At 39.1% G+C, this 24,382-nt stretch overlaps 1 protein-coding gene across 7 annotated transcripts in view; it reads left to right on the top strand.

The window, feature by feature from the left end:
* Positions 1-7,759: 7,759 nt before the first annotated feature.
* Positions 7,760-24,382, top strand: part of LOC117403375 (KH domain-containing RNA-binding protein QKI-like) — a 157,247-nt gene continuing 140,624 nt past the window's right edge. For 2 of the 7 annotated variants that reach the window (XR_009328755.1, XM_059024655.1), the window contains exon 1: positions 7,768-8,465. Coding sequence is in view for 6 of the 7 variants with exons in the window: in XM_059024655.1 (XP_058880638.1) it covers positions 8,324-8,465 (142 nt within the window). In the remaining variant the exon portion in view is untranslated. Of the gene's footprint in view, positions 8,466-24,382 lie in introns of all 7 variants that reach the window. The other 5 variants (XM_059024654.1, XM_059024653.1, XM_059024652.1 and 2 more) reach the window with 5 other exon arrangements.

Below are 24,382 nucleotides of genomic sequence, written 5' to 3'. Positions count from 1 at the left end.
AGGAGTTACAAAGGGATGAAAAGGTGCTGAAAAGTGAAAAACAAACCCCCTAGTCTCCTGGGGGTCATTTATCTTGCTCTTGTCAATACAATCTCAGTCTTGTTGCTTGACTGGGCTTTTGCGCATGTTCCAACAATTCAGTTTCACAACAGTTTGATTTGTTTGTTTGTTTGTCTTCTACGCATGCGTACTTCCCTTGATTTCGGACCATTACTGTATTTAACTTTCAGGTCACCACTTTAAAGATGTGAATGAAATGGGTAAACCCATGGCCGGGGCGGGGTTATGGAAGAGAAAGCACAGGCGGCAGGAACACAGGTGGAAGTGATTGTTTCAGTGATGTCATCGGAGGGGCCAAGGGAAAAAAATTCTTATCTCTCCTTTAGCATTAGCATTATAATAAGTCCCCTGTTGCTTTATCATTTTGATTTCCAGACTTTATTTTTACCTTGATTTTGATATTTCCTGCTGCAGCACTATCAGTTCATTCCAGAGCTTTGCAACCACTTTCAACGCCGCACATGTGAAACTAGGGTTTCTCCGGCCTGTTACGCAGAAAGTGAATGGGGAGAGTTCTTCCATGGCACCATGGCAGATTTACTGTAAACGGGCTACAGTAAAGGTGAAAATCAGGCCTAAAAAAATGAAATAATGTGTCACTTTTGAAAGCCTGTTATACAACATGTAATGCTGTCTATATAGAACAACTATCCTGCACATGCATTACCATTGAAGGCTTGCAGTACTATAGGTTATACCAATATAAAAAAAAAATGAAGATCGACCACTTGCTAACTGCATGCCAACTTCCTAATCAGCTGTGTCATTATAAAAGGTCTGGCGTCAGACAGCACCACTGAAACTATCACTTCCACTTCCCTTTCAGGCCATATATCAGTATTTATACTTTGTTTAAAAAAACAGATAAAATACTGCTTTGTTTCAGACAGTCAACACTAAAAAGTATTTCTGTCTCTCTAGCTACAGTACCTTCCAGACTCTGGGCTACCATTGTTTTAATGGTGCTATTATCCTTATAGAAGCTTTTAAATTACCAAACAAACTGTGGCATTTTATGCAGCTCTAGCTATAAACACACAATTGCACACGGGTATCATAGTTTGTGCCATAATTAAAATGTAATCCTACGGGTAGTTTCATATATGCTTTACCTTCCAGCCTTACTGGCAATTATGTGTAAATCTCCAATCAAAACTTGTCTGCTACTCACAGGCCCATATGCATAAAGCTTACCGTCTCCTTTATCATGCCAGTAATAGTGTTTAACATGACAGTATTTCATCAGGTGATGCATAAACACCATTTACCATCAAAAAACATCACTCATCACAGCATTAGAATAACGTGCCCGTAGAGACCAATTTTCTCATTAGCATATTATTCATCTGATTCATAAATCTGTCTTGTTCTGTTAATTGACCCTTACCGGCATCATAATTAACACGTGCCTCAGACCAGGCGGAGGATGAGTTGTGTCTTAATGGTATAATTTCCTAGCATCATTTCTGTGTTTATGAACATGTATTTAAGCCAATAGCAATAATATTATTTTTTTATGTATAATTATCAAATAATTAGATCATTTAAGTATTTTGTTATTTGTAACGCATACATTAAATTGCATTGTTAACTCGTCTGAACAGGATAGGCCACTTACTGGTTGGAAAACATAAAAATCAGGTTTGTAGCCTATTCATTGCTCTAAGTGGAGAAAATGGCAGGCTTTGGTGTGCTTGTGTGGGCTGTACATCAAAATATATTGGAAAACAATCCTCTCAGAAAGACCCCACAGATTTGAGCTGCGACTTGACCCTCTGGATTCAGGTCAGAAGAGGAATCGTAAGCCTGGGTTCGGAAGGTGATTTCACCGCACCGAAGGAATCTGCAGTTTTCGGAGATGGACATTGCTTCCAGGAGGGCGTCTTTGTATGGGGTGAAGCAGCCGGAGCGAAGAGTGTTAACAAGGAGTTCCAGGACTTCTTTAGCAGTTTGGAGGATGGAGGACTGGGAGCCGTGGTGGCATTTGAAACCATGAGAAGAAGTAAGCGAAAGTGATATTGTAATCCTAATAAATAGCAAAGTATGGTAGGGAGGGACAAGTTTCGTTTGGTGGAACAGCAAGTGATAAATTCAATAATGGAATGTTCAGAGGGCGAGGTAAAACATAAATGGGACAGAGAACAGAATCTGAGGAACAATTGCCAGGTTATAGGGTGCTCGGGTACTTTGAGAAAATGAGTTAGCCATTAGATTCATGGCTGATTCGGAATCTGAGGAAGGATGCTGGTTTAATAGAGGATAATATCCTTGAAGATTGGGCGTGGTACTGGTAGAGGGTCTCCTTCCGAGAACAGTGCATGGAATTTCTGAAAATTAAAATAAGATAAAGAATCTGCTATTAGATTCTCTGAGCTTGGAACGTGAAGGCTTTAATTTTGAAATTACCCAGCACAGAAACCCAGGTGAGTTTCCACATGAATTTCATAATAGCAGGGGAAGAGGATCTTTGTTAATGATTGCCACTGTAGGTAAGTTGCCACAATTAAATGCTATTACTTTTTATTTTTTACCATAAATGACCCCAAATTACAGCAGCAATCACTATAGGGTACGCGCCTTGACCGGCTGTTTTCATGAAACAAAGAGCATTGTCAATTCTAGTGTACAGAAGGACATGCCAACGACGGGCATGCCAGAACTAACATTTGGAGGAGTCTAATCCATAATGCCAGGTAAGAAACACCAAACAAAGAAACGACAAGGAAGTGTAGACGAGAGGGCTAATAAAGGAACAGCTTTATTATATATTAGTGGGTGGATTCTCCTTGCAGAAACACAGCATAGGTTCCAATGAAAGTTACAATCTCACTGCATGTATTTTCGTTCATTTAATGATCACTGTCTTGTTACTAGTAACTTTACATATTTTTCATTGGATTCCATCTTCCAATAGAGGCAGCTCAAGTCATTTTAAAGTAAATTATATTTTGTTATAACTAAGCAGCAGTTTTATAAATTGCCTGTTTACACACTGTCCAGTCATTTTTTTAATGGCTGTAAATTGCCACCATCTTTTATGCATATGAAGTAATTTGAAATGATTTGCCTTGTCATACACAGGGCATTGTCAATCGGTCATAAGGATCCCTTCAGCCTTGAAATGAAGTATAAAATAGAGACAATTAGACAGTTTGTTCTGCAGTGATAGATATATCTTTTCTACAGTATCTGAGGGGAAGTAACATTGATTAAAAACACACACACAAGATAGTTTCATTATTGAACATAATACTGTAGAAAGCCTTGGGTGTTTCTGTATGGGTTTATCCACAGTTATTGTTATCATAACCAACAACAACAATGTACTTTCTTAGGTTTATTGCACATTACTTTTTCAGATAAGGAATAAAACAAGTGAAGAACACCTTCATTGAGTTAAATCTGCAATCTAAAACTGAAACAATAGATTGTCTGAATGCACTCACTTGATGCATTGCTTTAGTGTTTATCATTAACATAATCCCATTGCACAGAACAGTATATTATTAACACGGTGATTCCAGAGGCAGTGTACAGCGTGGCACAGTGGTATTTAACAAAGAGCACACTGACAGGATCACACATGTTCTTCACAGGGTCCGGGGTAATAGGGACTCCTTTCATTCATAAGAAAGGCCAATTGTAGGGTGCGAACCTGGTATGATGTGTAAATTGGTTTGGTTGCAGTAGGGCACGTTTCAAATATAAGATTTCAATGAGCAAGACAAATGTAACAGGTACCCCAAATGTAATCCCACCCAGCAGTAAATAGTAGTAAACTACTGCGGTAAAGTCAGGGTTCAACTGCAGTTGTGAGAGGGATAGCTCATTAAAATAGTTTGCATAAATCTATAGAATGGTCAATTATCTATTCAGATATACCAAGATACTTAGTAAGCAAGTGAGCATTGTTGTGTGATACTGCCTTTACAGTCTGTCCTGTCCCCTGTTGGTGAGATGAGATAAGGGTTAAAGCTCTAAAATCATGAATGCAGACGAGCCCGGCTCTTTTGCATTGTGGTTAAGACGCTCGCTTGTGGTGCAAGGGGTTGGCGGTTTGAGCCCAGCTGTTGCCCTGTTACACCAGCATTACCAGGTGGGTAAAATAGGAAACCAATGCCCCACTTCCCAGCAGCTACAAACCACCATTTCTTTTTATATTACATATTTTTGTAAGGGTATTGTATACTTAAAACACAGCATGTTATATTCTACCAGAAGCTCAATAATTATTTTTCAGACTAGATCATTAATTGCAAGATAGCAGAGGACAGAAATTAAGAATGTTTTGGTGTTTTAATATTGCTGCTTTGTACTGTTTTGCACCATTTCATCACAGCCACCAGCTGTCACCTGACAATGGTAGTTATAAATGGGAAAATATTATTCCCTCAGAAGCACTTCCCTGATTTTGGAGGTGCTGATAGTATGAAACTAAGCAAGTCGAAGGCCACAACAATGCAGATGTTAATAGTCAATTTTTCAATTTGAGCAGTGCATCATTTTTCATTCTTAGATACAGCTTTCAATGTGAAAGGTGCATTGCAAACAAGACTCAAACTACTACAGAGCAAAATACCCATCACATTAGCATATCTACACTGTGCTGCAATTAAATAAGTATTAATTGATAATCCATTTAAAACTCCCAGGCTTAAACAGTAAGTAGCTGGGTTCTGAAAAAAATATAACGCTATACATCCCCACGTTTTGCTACAACAGTTTAAATAACGTACCTGTAATTTTTCTTTTAATTGTTAACATCCTGACAACTTTTTATACGTATAACTTTAAAGTCTGTTTCAAAGCTCTTTTTGCAAAATGTCCGCTCTAGTGCACTGGGGTTTGAGATCTGTCCCCTAAATCACTGCAGGAAGAGCGATAACATTTAAAAAAAAAAACATAACAAGTGCTCTGGCTTTTCTGTTTGTACCACATCATGGATCGTTTTTGCTGTGTTACCTGTTTGACAATGTCGCCAATAATCCTGACACTATCAGTGCACTAGACTGGTCATTTTGAAAAGAGCTTTGAAACAGACCTTAAAGTTATGAGTGTAAAAAGTTATCAGGATGTTACCAATGAAAAGGAAAATGACAGGGATGTGCAACACTATATTTTTCGGAACCCCGCTACGTACTCGTTATCAGTACTTTGATCAACTATACCGGGATAAGCCACAGCGAGATTATTTAAAATTATTTTACAGCAGGGGAGCCACTGGGGAATCATCCTGGAACCCCAGTTTACCAAGTCGATTGATGCAATCAAGAGTGATTCTACAGTGCTGTAAAAATGCAGCTGGGGCTTAAATAAAATAGCAGAATGCTGTGTTGAATCCAACTGTCAGCTCTTAATGTGCACTGTGCTAGTTATAATTAAACCACAATGCAACTCTGCAAACAGTTTCTTCATATTGCGCTATATATAGTGAACAGTGGCGCAATAACAAAATGGATCTCAGTGTCATGTGAGGCAAGGCAATGTAGACCATTATAAACGAATATGAAAGCAGAACATTCTTGCAGCAGATTCTTGAACCTGTCTGCTTTGAAGATCCTCCAATGGACCATTTAAGCTGGACTAATATAATTGCTAGTACTGGAGATTCTGCCCTTGAATCAAAAATCACTTGCATCAGTCCTGTATTTGTGAATGAAAGATTAACTGTGGAAATACTGCAGAGTTATTGCATATACGTAACATTATCTTTTGTCCTAAAAGTAATCTGCATAGATAATTAAATACAGACACAAATATATGAAGAGTCTGAAAATCAATTATTATTATTATTATTATTATTATTATTAAAAACACATATTGCTAATACCTGTAAAGTTGATGTACCAAGGAAGTACTACCCCAGATATGTACAGTAACTATGCATTATTAACTACAAATTACCAGTAAAACAACTACAGTCATGATCCTTTGATACACAAGTCATCCTGTTTACAAATGGTACTGGAAAACTCTAACAAATTAAAATAGGCTTTTCACTTATACATACATTCACTAAGCATGAGCATGAAATGTGCAAACTGTTATAGAACAGGCGTGTAACATGTAAGCTCTTTATTTGTGACACTGGTTCCTTTATTTAAAGTTAGATTTTTGTAATAGTTTATTCAGAATTCTAAATTGAGTTTTTAAATAAATGCATCTGTGAAATATGAATAGGTGAAAAACACCTTGTGAAATACTTGTCCCCTTTGATTTTAGGTACCATCATCCTAACAATTTCTTGGCACACTGGTTTTCAGTCAGCTGGAAAACACTTCCTAAATCTACTAGTCTATATGCTACTGAAAAAAAAAATGGGCAAGAACTAGGAGGCCCTGCTGAGAACAACAGGACTTGTAAGACACTGGAAAGTGCATTTAAAAGATGCTGGACAACAACAACAAAAACTATTCAAATTAATAACAATGATAATGTGATGGCATTGTTACTAATTAAGTGATGAGATAAAATGCACCATACTTGAAGAGTAATGTCGCTGAAAACCTCATTTGAAGGTTTTGGGAACGATAAGTACTGGTTGAAGGGCTCCCATTTCGAAAGAATATTTGGGCTGAAGTTGAACTAACCTCATTAGTGGACTGATCAGTTTAACAAAACACATTCTTCGAGTCCAGGAACTACAGAAAAGCTACTTTTAATTGGTGCAGCCGTAAGTGGGGCACTCTGTTGCAGGCTCTCCTCTATTGAATCTCACCTTTTTTAAAGCTGAAAATGTGGAGATTAACAGTGAATAATACTTTACATGCATTTAAAACATCTCCTTAAACACAGCATCTGCTGTGTGAGAATGTCATTGTCCCAAGTTTGCACTATATCTAAATCTGTGTGTGTATATATATATATATATATATATATATATATATATATATATATATATATATATATATATATATATATACTTAAAGCATAACCATTTATGATTAAAAGATTGAAAAATATGTTTTACACATTTATAAAGGCAGTTTACCTTATAACCACATGTTGATCCCGAAACCTATACATTGTACATAGTGACAAGCAGGCTTCAAGGGGGAAGGAGGCTTGTGTCCCTAGAGATAAAAACTAATATAAACAAGCTGTCATCAAGTAGGGGATAAGGGATAACTACAGTACAATGAAGGTGAATGATTGGGAGATTTCATTAGACATACACTACTATAATATGAAATAGCTACTGTAGCTTGAGCAAAAATGTAGTTACAGTCATGTGCCGACTACAGTGTTACAAAGCTAGTGTGTATACGATGTTTACGTTTTTTTTTTAAAAAATTTTATCAGATTTAAACTGTCAAAATAATCCTCCGCGTTTAATAAGCTGTGTGGAGTCTGTAGCTTTGAAGATTTCACTTCTAATAGTACTGTAGATCCTTACCACTCAAACGATTTTAAAACACCTGCTGCAAAGCGTGCTTATTTTGATTCGATGTACACAGAGCCAACAAGAACGATGTACACAGAGCCAACAACTGCTCCTGTGCTCTGATGACACCCATTTAAGTTAAAAAAAACCTGCTTTCAGCACGTGCTGATGGAGGTGCCAGTCTCTCCACGTTCACACAACTGTCAACCAAAAAGCTCTCCCTCGCCCTCCTCCCTCTTCCCCCCCTCTGTCTCAGACGGGAACGCGCACGCACTTGGTTGGTAGGGTCTGTGCTGTGCAGGGTTGTCATGTGACGGCTCTGCGAGCCCCAGGCAACGAGGCAAAGCAAAGCAAGCCAGTTCTGAGAGAGAGCGACATGCCAGCTTCCTAGAAAAAGAGCGCAGAGTTTTTGAGAGCAAGCGAGGAGAGGGACAGTCGCTTTACGAGAGGTTAGAGTACTGTGCACAGAAACATCCTAGACACAGCACACTCTGGGAAACACGGGGAAAGGGGACCTCTAAAGAGGACTTACATATTGTGACGTGTTTTATTTTAAAACTATCTGACATTGGAAAAAAAAAACCGGGAGCTTATTCGGAGTTAGTGGAAAGAGCAGCGTGCTAATAATAAAAAGAAACTACCTCCTCCCAATCCTCGGTTTTTTATTTTTATTTTGTATTTTACTGATATAAGTACCGACTGAAGAAGATCCGAATCACAGTAAGACTTGACAAGAAAGAAACTGACAAGAAACGCAGGAGACGCTGAGGCTGTCGGTTGGAGGAGGTGTGAGATATACCGCTTCTTTTTTGGACTTTTTTTTTGCTTGGGGTAAAGTCATTTTTTTTTGTTTGTTTTTTGTTTTTGTTTTTTTGGAATATGGTTGGGGAAATGGAAACGAAGGAGAAGCCGAAGCCGACCCCAGACTATCTGATGCAGCTCATGAATGATAGGAAGCTGATGAGCAGTCTGCCTAACTTCTGTGGGATTTTCAATCACCTCGAAAGGCTTCTGGATGAAGGTAAAGTAAACGAACAAGCAAGCAAACATACAAACAAGCAATGATAAATACGCAGTACACTGAAGGAAATGCTAGTTTAGGGACAAGCGGAGCAGAACCCACAGCTCTGTAATTTGGAGAACAGGGAGGGCTACTGTAGACTGTATGTACATTTGCAAGCTTATCGGTTAGTTCTTTTTTTATGTTTTCTGTCATTTTCTGTTTGAATTTTGAAATTAAACACAGTAGCTGATAGTTGGCAGAATCGGTGTACAGAAAATGTTTGGTTTTCTACGATCTTAACTGACAGGTCAAAATTGCATTAAGGCTGCTATATTGAACTGTGTGCTATATACAGCTGATCGGCGCTGCGCTTCTTTTGAGTCGAATGACAGCTACGGATAAGGAGATACTATAAACATCTGGATATATAATATAATTCATTTGCTTTAAAAGATAATATTCTGTCTTTTGGTAAACTATGATTTATGATTTATGGATTCTTCCACTTGGATGGTTCTGTTTTTCCAAAAGCATGCGCCGTGTAGAATGTTAATTCTGAGATATTCTATGTACAGTTTCCCTTTCCATTTCATAACATCCCGATTGGGTATTTGCTTAGTTTAGGGTCTGTTTTGACAAAAATGCGATATAACGTTGTCTCATTATGCAAAGTTCACCTCCTTAAAAACGTGTTGTTTCATTACTAGGAGGGGGGAAAGTGAGAACACACGAAACTACAGCCAAATCAGAAAATGACAGCTGTGTCAGGGAATGTGAGGATACAACCAAATAAAGTAGTCTACAGTTAGCAACTGAAACTGCACTTTCCACTTTCCAGCTAACTGTACTGTGTATAGCAACAAATAAACCGGTAACAAGCTTACGCTGCAGGGTTGGCGTTTACAATTCAGATCTGTACATTTAGCAAAGCTACTACTAACTTTTAGATATTCACCCGCTTGTTTTCTAGATTTCTAGGCTACAGTTAGTCAACATGGGTGGATCTTGCCGTTAAATCATATTGAAACACATCTTAAATACATCTAAACATGCATGAATAACACACAGAAAAACAAAGTGTGACATATCCAAGTGTTTACTGAAGATAAGGGAAACGTGTCTAAACTTTTTTTTTTAATACTCTGTTCAGTTATTTTTAGTTATGTTTTTTAGTATTAAAATATATGCTGTATCGCTACACAACGCATCAATAAACACAACAATAATACGCTCTTTATGCTTTGTGTACTATATAGTACTGTATGTATTTATTGCTGTGCTGCATTTCTCAATCAACAATATTGTGTTGGTCTTATTAATTGGTAGTCTTCTTAATTTCTAGACTATAAGTACTTAGTTGAAACATAGAGCTGACAGTACCAGTTGATGTAATAATACGGTTAAGAATATCAATGTAAACTGTAATTCTGTATGCAAATTAACAGCGTCTTGAGTAGATGTGATTCTGACAGAATCGGCACTTTCTAAAACTGATCGGCCTCTCCTGCTTTGTGCGTATGTGGGTGGGGAAAGATCGCAACATTTCTGGAATTCATATTAGGCGTTATATTGTATAAACTTTAAAAGACAAAACAGTTTTGACCGCTGGGGGGCTCCCGATCTTTCGTTAAAAAACAACAAACAAACAAAAAAAAAACCCTAAAAACACTTCGCTACACGTAGAATGTATCTGATCACTGTAATCCTGTTTATGTACCAGTGACTGTATAACGGGTCTCCAAATGCATTAACTGCATTAACTGTTTACGATACTCTGTTGACTTTGTGTCTATAGTCAAAACTACAGTAACATTTTAAATACAGCCTGGCTATGCCGTTTATTTTTTATTTGCTCGTAGCCTTTTCAAACTCGTATTACAGTTGTATTTAATCTTCTACACAATCGGACAAGGGAACATACTATTGCAAAGTTGGGGGCCGCTGTTCTTCCCAAGGGTAACACGGGTCATTGTTTAAACAGAAAGGATGTTCAACACGACTAGGAAGTATGATTTTTATTTTTATTTTATCAGAGTAAATCAAACAAATAGGAAAGTGGTCTTTCCTGGCTGAGAATAAGTATTTTCCTGCTATTGTTTAAGGGCATGATTGTGCAGTAAATTTAAAATGTTAACAGCACTAAGTGGCCATACAGCATTCACAACCCGTTTACTACCGCGATAAATTTGCAGTGTTTTTTTTTTTTAAACGGTAAATATACTGTTTATGGACTATATATATATATATATATATATATATATATATATATATATATATATATATATATATATATATAAACATCTAAGGGGTATGTAGGAAGTCTTAAATAAATTAACTTACTTTTTTTATTTCATTTAAGATTTTTAAAATCCACAGGTAATGTTTTATTTTTAGACATCACAAATTAAAAAAAAAAAAAAAAACGATAAAAAAAATATATTGGATTAAACTGATGTGTTTTCCATGTATTTACTGTGTACCACTTAATAAAAACACTGTTCATGTAAAGAGGTCTCTGTACTGGAAAAAAAAAGGATAAGCATTTGTGTTTCCTGGTTCATTCAGTCACATCAAATATATTTTGTGACATATTTTCAGTGTAGTTTTCAACCATGCGCACCAGTCTTTGCTTTCTGTTAATCTTTCTTTACACGTAATCAGTCATCCAAGTTCTGAAGAACCTCTTTTTATAAATGCATTACATGGTTAATGCTTAAAACTTTGGTGTGATGATATTGTAGCGGAGGCGTATCGGGTCCGCAGCAGAATAAAAGAAGACAACACAGGGTGCAGCTCAAAGCAGTTAAAACTGCTATTTCTATTAAAAATGGAACGACATTCAAAAAGACGCTCTTTTTAGCGAAAGACTAAGTAGCTCAGTAGGCAGCGCCAACAACACAAAAAACAACACAAACCCAGCTGCGCGCAGGTAGCTCATAAATAGAGATCCCCCCAGCCTTATTGGCTCACACACACAAGGGTATATTTACATACACACTGACCAATCGCTCAGACCCTGGGTCCAGCCCGAGCAGCTGACTGGCAGAACCGAACACAAATCACAGTGCAGCCAACACAGACCCCTCTCTCATACAACTGCACTGTACACGTGACACCATAGGATGCACGCTAGCACTGCCTAGACAGTAAACACACTTCCACTCACAGACTCACGCAGGGAGACACACACAAACGGCGGGGAAGACAGGACAGCACACGCACACACACCAATACCTAACACTAACACTCCCGCTCCCATCCCAGAGTCCAGTCCCAAGCAGTCCAAACTGACCCACCGGTACACTGCCCCCTGCTCAAACGCTTCCCGGCCCGGGAAGCACTGAGCTGGTCCAGGTGTGGCAGCTTGCGTGGTTGCCAGACGGAGGACAGCAACAGTCGGGTCCTGGCGGCACGTTTGAGGGCGACGCAATGCGATGACCACTTTAGGGGTTGGGGACCACTTTCACGGGGCTCCAGGGCGGCCACCAATCCCAGCCCCCCGTGCCAGTCCAGGATGGCTGTCCCTCCTGGGTCTGGGCTTCCCTGGACTGGTGCCCCTCTCCACACAGCGAGGCAGAGGTTAGCCAGAGCAGCCCCAACAGCAACCTCAGAACCTGACTGTTATTTGGATAGAGCTGCAGTGCTGGACTCTCTCCTTGGGGCTCAGGCAGTGCGGTGCTCTCTCTCAGGGGTTCTGGCGATGCGGTGCTTTTTCTGGGTTTTTCCGGCGACGCGGGGTTCTCTCTCTGGGGCACTGGTGACGCGGCACTCTTTCTCGGGTGTTTCGGTGACGCGGGGTTCTCTCTCGGGGGCTCGGCAGCGCAGGGCTCTCTCTTGGGGGCTCTGGCAGCGCGGGGCAGCCTCTCTCAGGCGGCGTGGAGCACTCTCTCTCTGGTGGCTCGGGATACTCTGGCGGCGGCTGTGGAGTGGAGCTCTCTGGCGGCGACTGCGGGCTCTCCAGTAGCGGTTGTGGGCTCTCGGTCGGCGGCTGCGATGGCAGTACCGATGCTAGCAATAGGTACTCAGGGGGCGGATCTGGGCACTCTGGTGGCGATGCTTGGCACTCAGGCGCTGGGCACACCAGCCATTGCCAGCCATTGCCACCCTGGCAATGGTGCGGGACACTCCAGCAGTGATCATGCTAGCAGTGGTGGCGGTACCGGCAGTATCAATGCTGGCGGTGGCGGTGGGCACAGGCCGTGGCTGTGGTGTTAGCTGCTCCTGTTCTCTGCTCATGCCCTTTGCAGGAGCCCTGAAAAAAGCTGGCACTTGCGGTGGCGGCGGTGGTTCTCCCCATCTTGCGACTATTTCCGCCCAGGGCTTGAGGAGCTTCAGCCGCCATTCCCCCGACATGCTGGGGCAGTACACCGCGTAGTGCCCATACTCTTCGCAGACACTGCACACAGTGTCCAAAATGCCCCCCAGGTAGTTAACCCAGCCTTCCTCCTCCTGTGTACCGTGCAGGGGTGCGGGGGATTCCAGCGGGCAGGTCCTCCCTCTCCGGCACTCGTGCAGGCAGTATCTCTCTCTCTCCGATACTGGAGCCGGCACCGGCTCCTTTGCTTGCCTCCTTGCCTCCGGGAACGGCGGCCCCTCCTCCGCTTTCGTGCACACGGCTCTTCCTCTTGGCTCAGGAGGGGACAGCGCATCTCTTTGTGTCCGCACTCCCCGCAAACGAAGTACCAATCTCGGTCCTCTAGGCCCTCAAAGAGGTCCTCCCATCCGCCATCCCACCGGATTCGGGGTTAGTCGGGGCTCCAGTAGTCCCAGTGGTCCATCAACTTCATATCCAACTTAGTTATGACAGCAGTGTAGAGGAGGCAGCGGAATAAAAGAAGACAACAAAGGATGCAGCTCAAAGCACTTAAAACTGCTATTTTTATTGAAAATGGAACGACAGGCAAAAAGACGCTATTTTTAGCGAAAGGCTAAGTAGCTCAGTAGGCAGCGCCAACAACACAAAAAACAACACCAACCGAGCTGCGCGCAGGTAGCTCATAAATAGAGATCCCCCAAGCCCTATTGGCTCACACACACAAGGGTACATTTACATACACACTGACCAATCGCTCAGACCCTCGGTCCCGCGCAAGCAGCTGACTGGCAGAACCGAACACAAATCACAGTGCAGCCAACACAGACCCCTCTCTCATACAGCTGCACTGTGTACATGACACCCTAGGCAGCACGCTAACACTGCCTAGACAGTAAACACGCTTCCACTCACAGACTCACGCAGGGAGACACACACACAAACGGCGGGGAAGACAGGACAGCACACGCACACACACCAATACCTAACACTAACACTCCCACTCCCATCCCAGCGTCCAGTCCCAAACAGTCCAAACTTACCCAGCGTTACAATATGTTAGGCTGGTTTGCTATTGTCTATACATTTTTATTCAACAGTGCTTTAAACAGGCAATTTTAGTTAAGATGTACTAGTTTTCAAATTGTAATGACCTAAACAGCGACCTATCCAAACACTGATGTACTTTAAATAGGTATCTCTATCTCTGACGTAGAACATAGAAAACTCAGCAGGTAATTTAGCAATCCATAGGCAATTCAAAAACAAACAAATAAAAATAAATAACTTCTGTTTCACTTCTGCATTTTGTGGTTTAACCTCCTTTGCATTTTTTTTTAGTCATGCAGCACATTAGAAATAGTGTCTCTTCAAAAGAAAATCAAAAAAAAAAAAAGATGTTTTTGATAAACAAGGGCTTGACTGAATGGAAACAGCTCATTTTACGAATATCATCATAATATGTTCACGTGCAAGTCCTATGCAGTACTTAGAATTATTTTTAGATTGTCCAATGTTTATTATGAGTAGGGTTCTTTAAGTGCTCTAATGAAATATTTGTTGAGGATGCTTTATTGTGGAATTCCATGGTAATTAGGCCTGTCATTACTGCTGATTGGTGCATGCTCCACGGGTGACAGGAGAGCCCTCTGTTATGCTAACTACCAGCCCAGTCTGCCTACCTCTGGCTGAATGAAGTTCAGCAAGAGTGCTCCACTTCCACACAAAGCACTGGGCTCCATGCAGCTTCACTGATTGGGACTGTGGTAGTGGTAGGAACTCTAGTTCCAAACGGAAGGTGGAATAATAAAATGACCTCATTGACTGACATTTGTCATTGTTGAAACATACATACTTAGCAGTAATGTGCATAATTATTATGCATGTTTTGATTTCAGTAACTTCACCTCAACAGTTTTAGTTTATATTTAAATATTGAATGGTATACCATGGATTCTTACTTAGGCAGTGAAAATGTTAAGCAGTTAAAGAATATTTGCATATATTGGTCTGCTTGACTCGTAATCAGACACTTCAGCTTAAACTCTCTACTAGAACCGGATGATACAGTCATGAACCGTGCTTGGCAATGACCCTTTGCCTGGTCTTGCTTGAAGTGTTCCATGAATTAGATGTAGGAACAGTGATGGTTTAATCATTTCAAAAGTCCTGTGCTTGACACTTTTTCTTGACATTTACCAACAAAGACCCACATCAGTGGAAATATTTATTTATTTTCCTTCTAGCAGGCAACAATGCAGAGCTATAGGCTTCTGTTAACCCTTGTATTAGCCAGGCCTTCATTGGATCTTAATTGAGATAACATTCAGTTATAGAATCATCCATTGTCTCATAGGCATTGCTGTAGTTTAGCTAATTATAATAGGACGAGCAAGCTTTTCCATTTATAATACAAATGTGAAAATATTTAATTAGTTTGCCATGGGCATATGCACATTTATAATGGTCTCTTACTATATTAGCTTAGACAGGTTCCCTTAAAGTAGCTTCTTAATGGAATACTGTAGAACCTCTGAAGTTTCTTAAGATCATTTTATTTATTAGTTCAGGGACGCTGGAACTAGGGGTGCTGGGGGTGCGGTGCTGTTCACCTGCTTCCATCATATACAGGGGCTGCAGTTTTGTTCAATGGCTTTCAGCACCCCCACTATAAAAATTGTTCCAGCGCCACTGTATTAGTTTATAAACCAATTTAATATTTTCTTAGACGTAATTGTCTGTTTCTGGCTATTATAAGAATCCCCACTAGGGGTGCACTAGGAGGTTATTTCCTCCCCCTGAAACATTTAGTTTGTTAGATATTTACCATTGCAAAACATCTTTAACAGAGTCACTTTCAGGGGGAAGTAAATGAGTGGTGCACACCCCTTGTAGTCATTTTTATACTGGTATCACTACAGAAATTCAGGCTCGTTTAGTAGAGAATGCCCCTAAGGTCAAAAATGATGGTGAATTTATTAAACATGCCATTAAATATCCATGAGTGCTGAAACTGTAATAAATGATGATTAAAAACACACCATGGGCTAATAAACAGATACATATATAATGGAATATTATGCAGATTTAGAAGAAATGAAGTACAGTTTAAAGAGACTAACTTTAATTAAGAAATGTGTTAATTTTAGTGAATTTTGTTTGTATTTGCTGATAGAATCACTTCTACCATTGTGTATGTAATGAAAATATGAAGAAACAACAATATTAGTCAGTTTAATAATGCATGTGTTTAAACAGCTACTGCCTACTGTACGTAACAAGAATTCACATATAATACTGGGTTCTGATTCTGCAGCATCCTGTCTGATGAATGCTCTGTTTCTGCATCACTGGCTCCATTTACATATTCATCAGTATGTACATACTTTTATGAAAGACTTTACAGTTCTTGCTTGTAATTTGTAAGGATTATGCATGTATTTTTGTTCTTCTGTAACATGTAGAATGGATAAACCCACAATGCAAAATTAGGTGGTCATTTAGAATATACAGATGCACATTTATTTAAAAGCAAATGAGATGATTAAAAGGGTTCATATCAATTATTATATTTTTAATTATTATTAATTATTATCAATTATTATTTTTTAAAAAACATTTTACAATTAAGAAAAGCACTTGAGTTGTAAATTCCATTACTTTAATTACATTGGAATTTGTTACTGATTTTAGGTGCATTGTATATTGTTCTGCAAGTGTTTGTTAGTAATACCAGAAACAGCATTTTTATGTAATTAAAAAAACAAAAATTCTAAAACAATTTCAAAAGTTAGGTTCTGCATGCACTAATTGTGTTGCTTTTTTATGTCACAAATGATATACGAGCGTACTGTAACTGTATACCATTGGGTTAAGGTTTGGGAAACATTTTCTTATACTGTACCAAATTAATAAGAAGTTAACAACCACAAATGTCTAAATGTTGTAAAAACAATAAGAACAGTGGTTGAACCCAGTTCCCTCTCTCGATTTCACATCACTGCTCACTGACAAAAGGGTTAAAGGTCGAGAATACTGCTTTAAGCATATGACATTGTAGCTAATATATATGTTTTATTCTTCAAGTGTAATCCCCAGTAAAGCAAAGGGCATAAGCCTAATATATTTAGGTAATAGGATGCACAAACCTACTGTAGCTGGTATTGATTTACTAACTGCGTTTTCTTCATAACTATGCATGAGAAAGAAACACTAGCCATTTACAATGTTTAACTATGTGGTGGTGCAGACTTTTAATATTGCTAAGTGTCTCTAGTCTGCTAGATGGTATACTTGCGTCAGCCTCAGATTAACATTGGGTGAATGCTGGAGCAATTCATCACCTAGTCATTCCTGAAGAGTGTCAGCAAGAAGGCTGACGATGATGAATTGGGCAGGAGCTGGTGCTGCAGTAGGTGGCTGCTGGAGCCCACTGCCAGGGATACGGGGGTGTGCATGTGCGTGTGCAGGGGTGTGTGTGTGTATGTGTGTGTGTGTGCTCTGGGAGAGCCAAGCTGATACCCAGTGCACTGCTGCTCCATTAGGCAAGCAGGAACTGCAGCCTCATGCTCGGCTAGCTGGAAGAAAAGCCTACCCCAGACCTTTTTATAGTGTGCCAGCAAAAGACATATGAACCATTTGTGTTCAGCTCACATTTGTTTATATAGCAAAGTCAGTAGGTTACCATGCTATATATATATCACAAAAAATAAATAAATGTGATAGCCAAATCACTATATTAAATATTAGGTAATCATAGTGTCTATATTGTAATATATTCTGTGTATTTTCTTTTTTTATACTGAATTGCTGACATTAAATGGTATGGAATTGTTTTGTTTTTATTCCCTTTGGTCAGTTGTTTATTGTCTACAGTAATACGTTGCTATGTCAGTAATGTTTTAGAAGCAAGGCTTTTTTCATCAAAGGATCACAGTAGGTAATTGTTTAAAAATGAATGAATCAGTAAACTTGAATGCTTGGGGTTTAATTATGATAATACATTCCATGTAACACTTTTTATTATATAAAACAAAAATGCTTGAGGGTTGTGTTTATTTTTTAGACATTTTTAGCAAAGTTACAGTACGTCTGTACCGGAAGACAGATTTGATTTTGGAGCAAATTAAAGGCCCAAAATATTATTAAATTAAAATGCACTTATTGCTTACAGTATCTTATTGATTTCTGTATCTGGATATTATCATACGTCTTTCAAATTAATACGTAAAAATAAATAAATAATAATACTGTTTAATTACCATAGTTGGGTACTGAAGTGAAAACAATTGCACATTGCACCAGAATGTAGTTGCAAGCTACATGTGCATTAAAGCGTGCAGATTGCTGAATGCTGAATGCTTTGAACTGCAGAGGATCTTGGTATAACAAATATGCAGTGTGATATCACAGGCTTTTATAAAGACACCAAGGTCGACTGATGATTGTAAAAGAGTACTGCGTGTTTTTTTCTCTCATTACATTAAGAAGTGGAGGGTCTTCTTCAGTCACACAAGCATGTCTCGTTAAAAAATGGATACATGATCCAAAGAAGATACAGGAAAGTATGCTAGATTATTATTATTTTTTAATAAATTATACAGATCAAAAGATATAACCTAGAAACACTTCCTTTTTAAATCACACAGTAAAAGTGTTTGCCAGTCCTTTATGGCAGGCTGTAGACTTGAAGCTACAGTATATTCAAGGCAGTTTAATTACCTAATGAAGCATAATGTTAGATTCAGAGAGAGAAGAATGAAAACCGAGTAATGACACTTGGAACCCTTCCAAAGCCCCTAAAGGCAACCAACTACTGTACTTCAGAACTGCTGTTATCTGTGCAGATAATATGACATTTTGTCCCCATGCACTGAAATGGTTTTAAATTTACCAAAACAGTAAGCTGAGGTAATTGCAGGTCCTATAGTATAAATCCTGCAATGGTGCAATCAGATAGTAACAATGTACATCAGCAATTAGCAATCAGACCCCCCAAAAAACATTTTTTCTGTTTAACTGTTTGGCTAGGTTAGGTAAGAGTATAAGCTGTACACATTTTTTACAGTGGATTTAAGTGGAGAGTGGAGATTTATAATGATTTTCCGCGTTATCTTTGTCAGGACATAATGAGTTAACATATCCATCCATTCATCTTCGCTTGTTGTAGCAGGGTCTCTGTTTATGTCAGCGTACAAGGCTACTCTGTCACTAAGGGAACAAGATAGTACAGCAGGATTCAGTTGTTAAAGATGTGATTGTTGAGCAAGGTGCAAAGTGAGAGGTTTTCTATGGGCCTAAACCGCAGTTCCTAATACAGGCTTAAAGGCAAATTGATCTGTTAACATACCTCAAGCACTCAATCATAAATCCTGAGGTACATCTCTTAAATGGAAGCAGGTGCCATACATCAGCTTCACCATTAATCTTAAAAAGCTTCCATTAAGATCCCCTCCCACAAGGAAGGAGTCTTGCCTATAATTTATTGTGCTGTATAGACGGTGGATATTATAAACAGCAAATAAAAAACTTCAGCGAAAAGACTTACCGACTTTTACAGTCATAATGCCACCAGATATGTAACTATGATGGTACAACAAAAAAAGCTAGACATCAGAACAGAATAATCACAACTAAATGGGAGTTTGTGTGGTCCAGTGGTTAAAGAAAAGGGCTGGTAACCAGGAGGTCCCCAGTTCAAATCCCACCTCAACCACTGTGTGACCCTGAGCAAGTCACTTAACCTCCTTATGCTCCGTCTTTCGGGTGAGACGTAGTTGTAAGTGACTCTGCAGCTGATGCATAGTTCACACACCCTAGTCTCTGTAAGTCGCCTTGGATAAAGGTGCTAAATAAACAAATAATAATAATAATAAATTGAGATTGTTGCAGTTAAAAATGGTCTTCATCTAGTCTATTTAAAGAGTATAATATATTACTATTGACAGCCAAGTGATATGGTGTGTCAGTTGCAGAAATACTGCAGCTTCTCTCCTTGTAGTCCCTTGGTTTTGGCTTAAGAGAGGCTATAAGTAATAACACCCCTCACCACTGGAATCCCTATATGACTAAGCATAGGACTTGTTTTTGTGCCTGGCCTTTGGTCATATTTTGTATTTTAAAATGTATCAAAGTCAGTTAACAGTCTTAAAACCGGAATGATCAAGAAAAAAAAAAATAGCAGGACAATGTCACCCAGGGGACTTTTTTGACCTGAAGAAAGAAACAAGGACCAGGGGTCACAAATGGAGATTAGATAAATGGGCATTCAGAACAGAAAATAGGAGGCACTTTTTTACACAGAGAATTATGAGGGCCTGGAACCAACTCCCCAGTAATGTTGTTGAAGCTGACACCCTGTGATCCGTCAAGAAGCTGCTTGATGAGATTCTGGGATCAATAAGCTACTGACAACCAAATGAGCAAGTTTGTAAACTTTCTTATGTTCTTATCTTCTTAAACCTAACAGTAATGTTTTCAAGACAATATGCAACAGTGGAAAAGCATTAGAAATGAATGCAGCACCATTTTTAGCATTACATTAAAGAACGATAAGAGCCTGGTTTTGTTTTTCATACTCCCATCAGAAGTCATTATTGATTACGGGTTGATATGTAGGTTTGGTCAAAATGATGTGAAGGTTCCTGTCACGGTGCGAGTGATGCAGGTGAATAATCATGGTCCACACAGTAAAGTTCCTCCACAAAACGATCTGTGTTTGTTGATACAAACAAATAAATAATAAAACAACCCTCTACCAACTATGGTATCAGGTGCAACGTGGCGGGTTTCAGTCCCCAAATAATAATACAATACAGCAATTATAATCCACAATGTGCACAGAAAAGTATGCGGTTTCGTGCTGTGCAGTGCGATAGAGCTCTGGGTGTTTGTGCTGGCTCCGTGGCTGCAGCTCAATGGCCCCAAGATGGCCAACTACCGGTTTCATCCTACCAACGAGTTAGCCCGTCTAGGGGAAAGGTTACCACCAACCTTAGACAGCGCCCTTTCTGGTCAGGAGGGAGATTTACAGTTCAAATTCCTTTTCTCTCTGTCACAGTTCCCCGTGACGTAAGGTAGGCTTGTCTGCTATCGATTGTCAGGGTCGGAGGTTATACAGTTGAAATGTGTAGAGTAAAGGTGTGTCTCAGTGTAATTCACATTTTCAAACAGTTTGTGAGAGCAGTGGAGTATTTTGAGTAATCTGAGAATTTGAGCTTTAAATTAAGGTATTTTATGCAAAGTGCAGAAAGTGCTGTACATTAAATATAAAAGTTATAACTCATTTTTAATGCAAAACTAGTTTTTGTAATATAATATTAACTTTATTATTTTTATCTTCAGTGTTTGTTTATTTGGCTGTATCCAATAAATACATTTTTCTAAGTATTATAATTTTTTTTACTGTTCTAGTCCTTGAAAGTATGAAGATTGCTTTCTTATATGACTACTCATAAGATTACAATTACATCTTGCATTTATTTTCATCAGCAAGTGAGAAACAAACAAATGTATCTGCCACATAGTACTGTGCTGTATTTAGATAACACTGTTAAAACTGCCTAACCTTAATTGCAAAAGTAAGGGTATCCATTAATCTAAAGGGACTTTTTATGAGTAAGTCTACTTGTGCCAGACAATTGTTATAAGCAGGTGTTAGTGCTGTATTCATAAGTAAGACTCTAAAAGGCTTCATACAATAGCTTTACCCTTCAGTAATGCCCGACTTTAAATCATTTGATTTTGCAAACCTCAGCACTATTAACCCTATGGGTAGGATAACATATTGTCAACAGCTTGTGGTGGAGCGTGGCATTGATCACACTTGATTGTATGTGAAGCTGGAAGCTGGCTTTTACTATTTACAATCTGTTATTTTTCCAATACATTCACACACACACACACATTCAAAAATAATCACAATCAGTAATGCAAAACAAGATACAGATACAGTTTCACTGTTTAAAAAATATATATACCGATACTTTGGACTCAGGATAATGATACGTCTAAATATAAGCTGCCATATAGCATCAGGAAAAGAATAGGCTTCTGCAAAGTTAATGCCTTGTTAATTTCATCCAAGATAGTACATTTACATTTTAAACGTGTCTAAACTAAAGGAGGCATGTATGAGAGTCCAGACTCATCGTTGCAGTGCCATGGAATCAGTTACAGTATAAGGTGATATGGTCATGTGCCACATAATGCCATTTTCATCCTCATTACAGTAAAAGGCAGAACACAAACAGCACCGTCTCTTTACTGTTGCTCCTGAATACAGACTACCTATCCTTTTTATGTTATTATCTGTGTACTTGTTCACTTTATCAATACATAAATCTATGGAGATTAGGAGGAGGATGCTGGAGCCTGAAAGTGTTTACCAGTAAATGTTAATGAAGTGTTTTATTGCAGAGAGCTGAGTTTATGAATCTGAATGCCGCCACACAGGTGGGTGTTGTTGAAGTGGTTTAAGCAGGTGCAAAGGCAAAGAATGGGCTTTTTTTTGCTGAAACAAACGTTAGTTGTTTGCATAGTCTACACTGTAAAATGAATAAGAAACAAGAAAATGACCTGAAGGTAAATTATATTGCATTATAACTCTTTTAGATGAAGGTCAAATATGAATTGACAGCAGTTGTTTGTTAGTTTTTAACAATCAAAAATATATCAAATGTTTTTGAGTTGATGAAAGGTATAATAACCTTGCAATTGCAATCTAGAATTAACAGTGATTTCTTATGGAAAACTATCTCTTATACACAACTGGCAGAGCATAAATATTATGCTTTCTGTTCCCGGTATTAGGTTTCAATGAAGGCGGTATTAGGCTTCAATGAAAACAGTGTGAAATGAATAAGCTGTTATTACAGAGTCTCCAGTTTAGGAGAAACTGGGATATGTTTAAGTAAGACTGAAGTGTAAAAGCTGAAGGGTTGAGTTTCTTTAACACAGAAGTTCGGCAGCTGCGTCTATCTGTGTCAATTAAGGTTTTTTCATTTTGTCTCTTGCCCAAAAGTGATCATTAGATTCTTAGGAACACCTGTTCTGTTTTGAATGCCAATAGTAAAACCCCCAAGTTCAAATGAATAAAAATAAATTAATATGAGAGACGTACGGGTGTAGCGGATAAACCATTTAAATAGGCTGAGAGCATCGTCTACAGCAATAGCCTGACAGGTAAAAGAAAAAAAAAACTTTGATATGTAAAAATACGCTTAAACTCACTTGTAAGATGTGTCACGTAAAAGAACCATTGGGATCTACCTGTATGAACACGCAACTTGTTCAACTGTGATCCATCATCTATAGTTTCAGTAATCTTTCAGTCTCCTGCTGGGTTTAGGAATTTAATGTACAGTAGCTGTAAACAAATCACTTTTTGACACAGTTTAGTCTAGTGGTTGGAGCTGACGACTGCAGTTGGAGGATGAAAGCATCAATGTGCTGGTGAATAAGTTGTGTCTCATGGTACAGCATGTCTTGTTGTGGTATGTCTTGTTATCTCTTTTTTGTTTTAAACAGGGTTGTTTACTGTTAGTTATAGATATGGAGACACGCTGCTTCAGGAATACATTCCATAGTTTGCTGAAAGGAAAGGTACATTTTAAATTGCTGCATATTCTAGGGGTATATAATACACAGTGCACATAGTGCTGGAACAGTGTTGGGATGCCATGTGTTAGAAGGAAGGGCATAGCAGGGGTTACAACATCACCGGCTGTATATCTGGAAAGTAAGATTTAAATCCATCTTTAATCAAGACTGGTGGTCTCAGAGAAATGCTACTGCTACTGCAGAGAATGATCACCTCTGCTACAGCTTTCTTCCCACGCTGAGATCTAACACCCAGAGTTATGGGCATATACTGCTTGAAGAAAAAAAAAAAGAGCCTAAAACGTATTCATGGTTAGCTTGTTACAGTGGGGAGTATGACAGCACCCCCTTTGTAGCTCATTAGAAGATTTAAAGCAAGGAGGCAGGATAAAGAGGGAATCATATGCAAGCACATACTCTGTCTTAATGTGCCCTTTCCCCCCTAGACGTTTGTCTGGCATGTTAAACAGTAAAACTAACACAGACTGTTGATATCTGAATCTGTGGAGGAAGATCAATCATGGTTGCTTGGGGAGGGTTAATTCACCCACTTCTGAGTGGCATTTTTGGGATGCATTAAGCTGAATTGGTTTGGCAGAAGCATACAGCTTATTCTCTGGGTAGCTGTAGCCTTTTGTTTTTAATTAATTTACAATGTCCATGGACAACTTTGGCATGGAAAATCTTTTAATACATAATGTAAGCCTGGCCGTCCTCCAAGACACTGGGCTGCCAGATTCGGCTCTAAGTAGCGTTTTGCCATCTCTGTGGTATAAGATTGTTAAGGTTTTGTCTCCTATGAGTGATAGGTCTCTGCATTGGGCTGGAGAATCTAATGTGTGAATGGATGCGGTAACTGGATGGGAATGGTACTGCCGTTAGTAATGAAAAATGTTTTCCCCGAGTCGCTTGTGCACTGGGCCATGGAATGCAGCACCTTTTCATAATAAAGGTGATACATTTAATCATGAACCAGCAGCCAAATGGAAATTGCAGACCTTGATATGGTTTGGAGATGGGAGGG

Source organism: Acipenser ruthenus, chromosome 5 (assembly GCF_902713425.1).
Source record: "Acipenser ruthenus chromosome 5, fAciRut3.2 maternal haplotype, whole genome shotgun sequence".
NCBI classification, from domain to species: Eukaryota; Metazoa; Chordata; class Actinopteri; order Acipenseriformes; family Acipenseridae; genus Acipenser; species Acipenser ruthenus.
The sequence above is the reverse complement of the archived record's forward strand: the minus strand, read 5'-3'. Positions and strand labels throughout refer to the sequence as shown.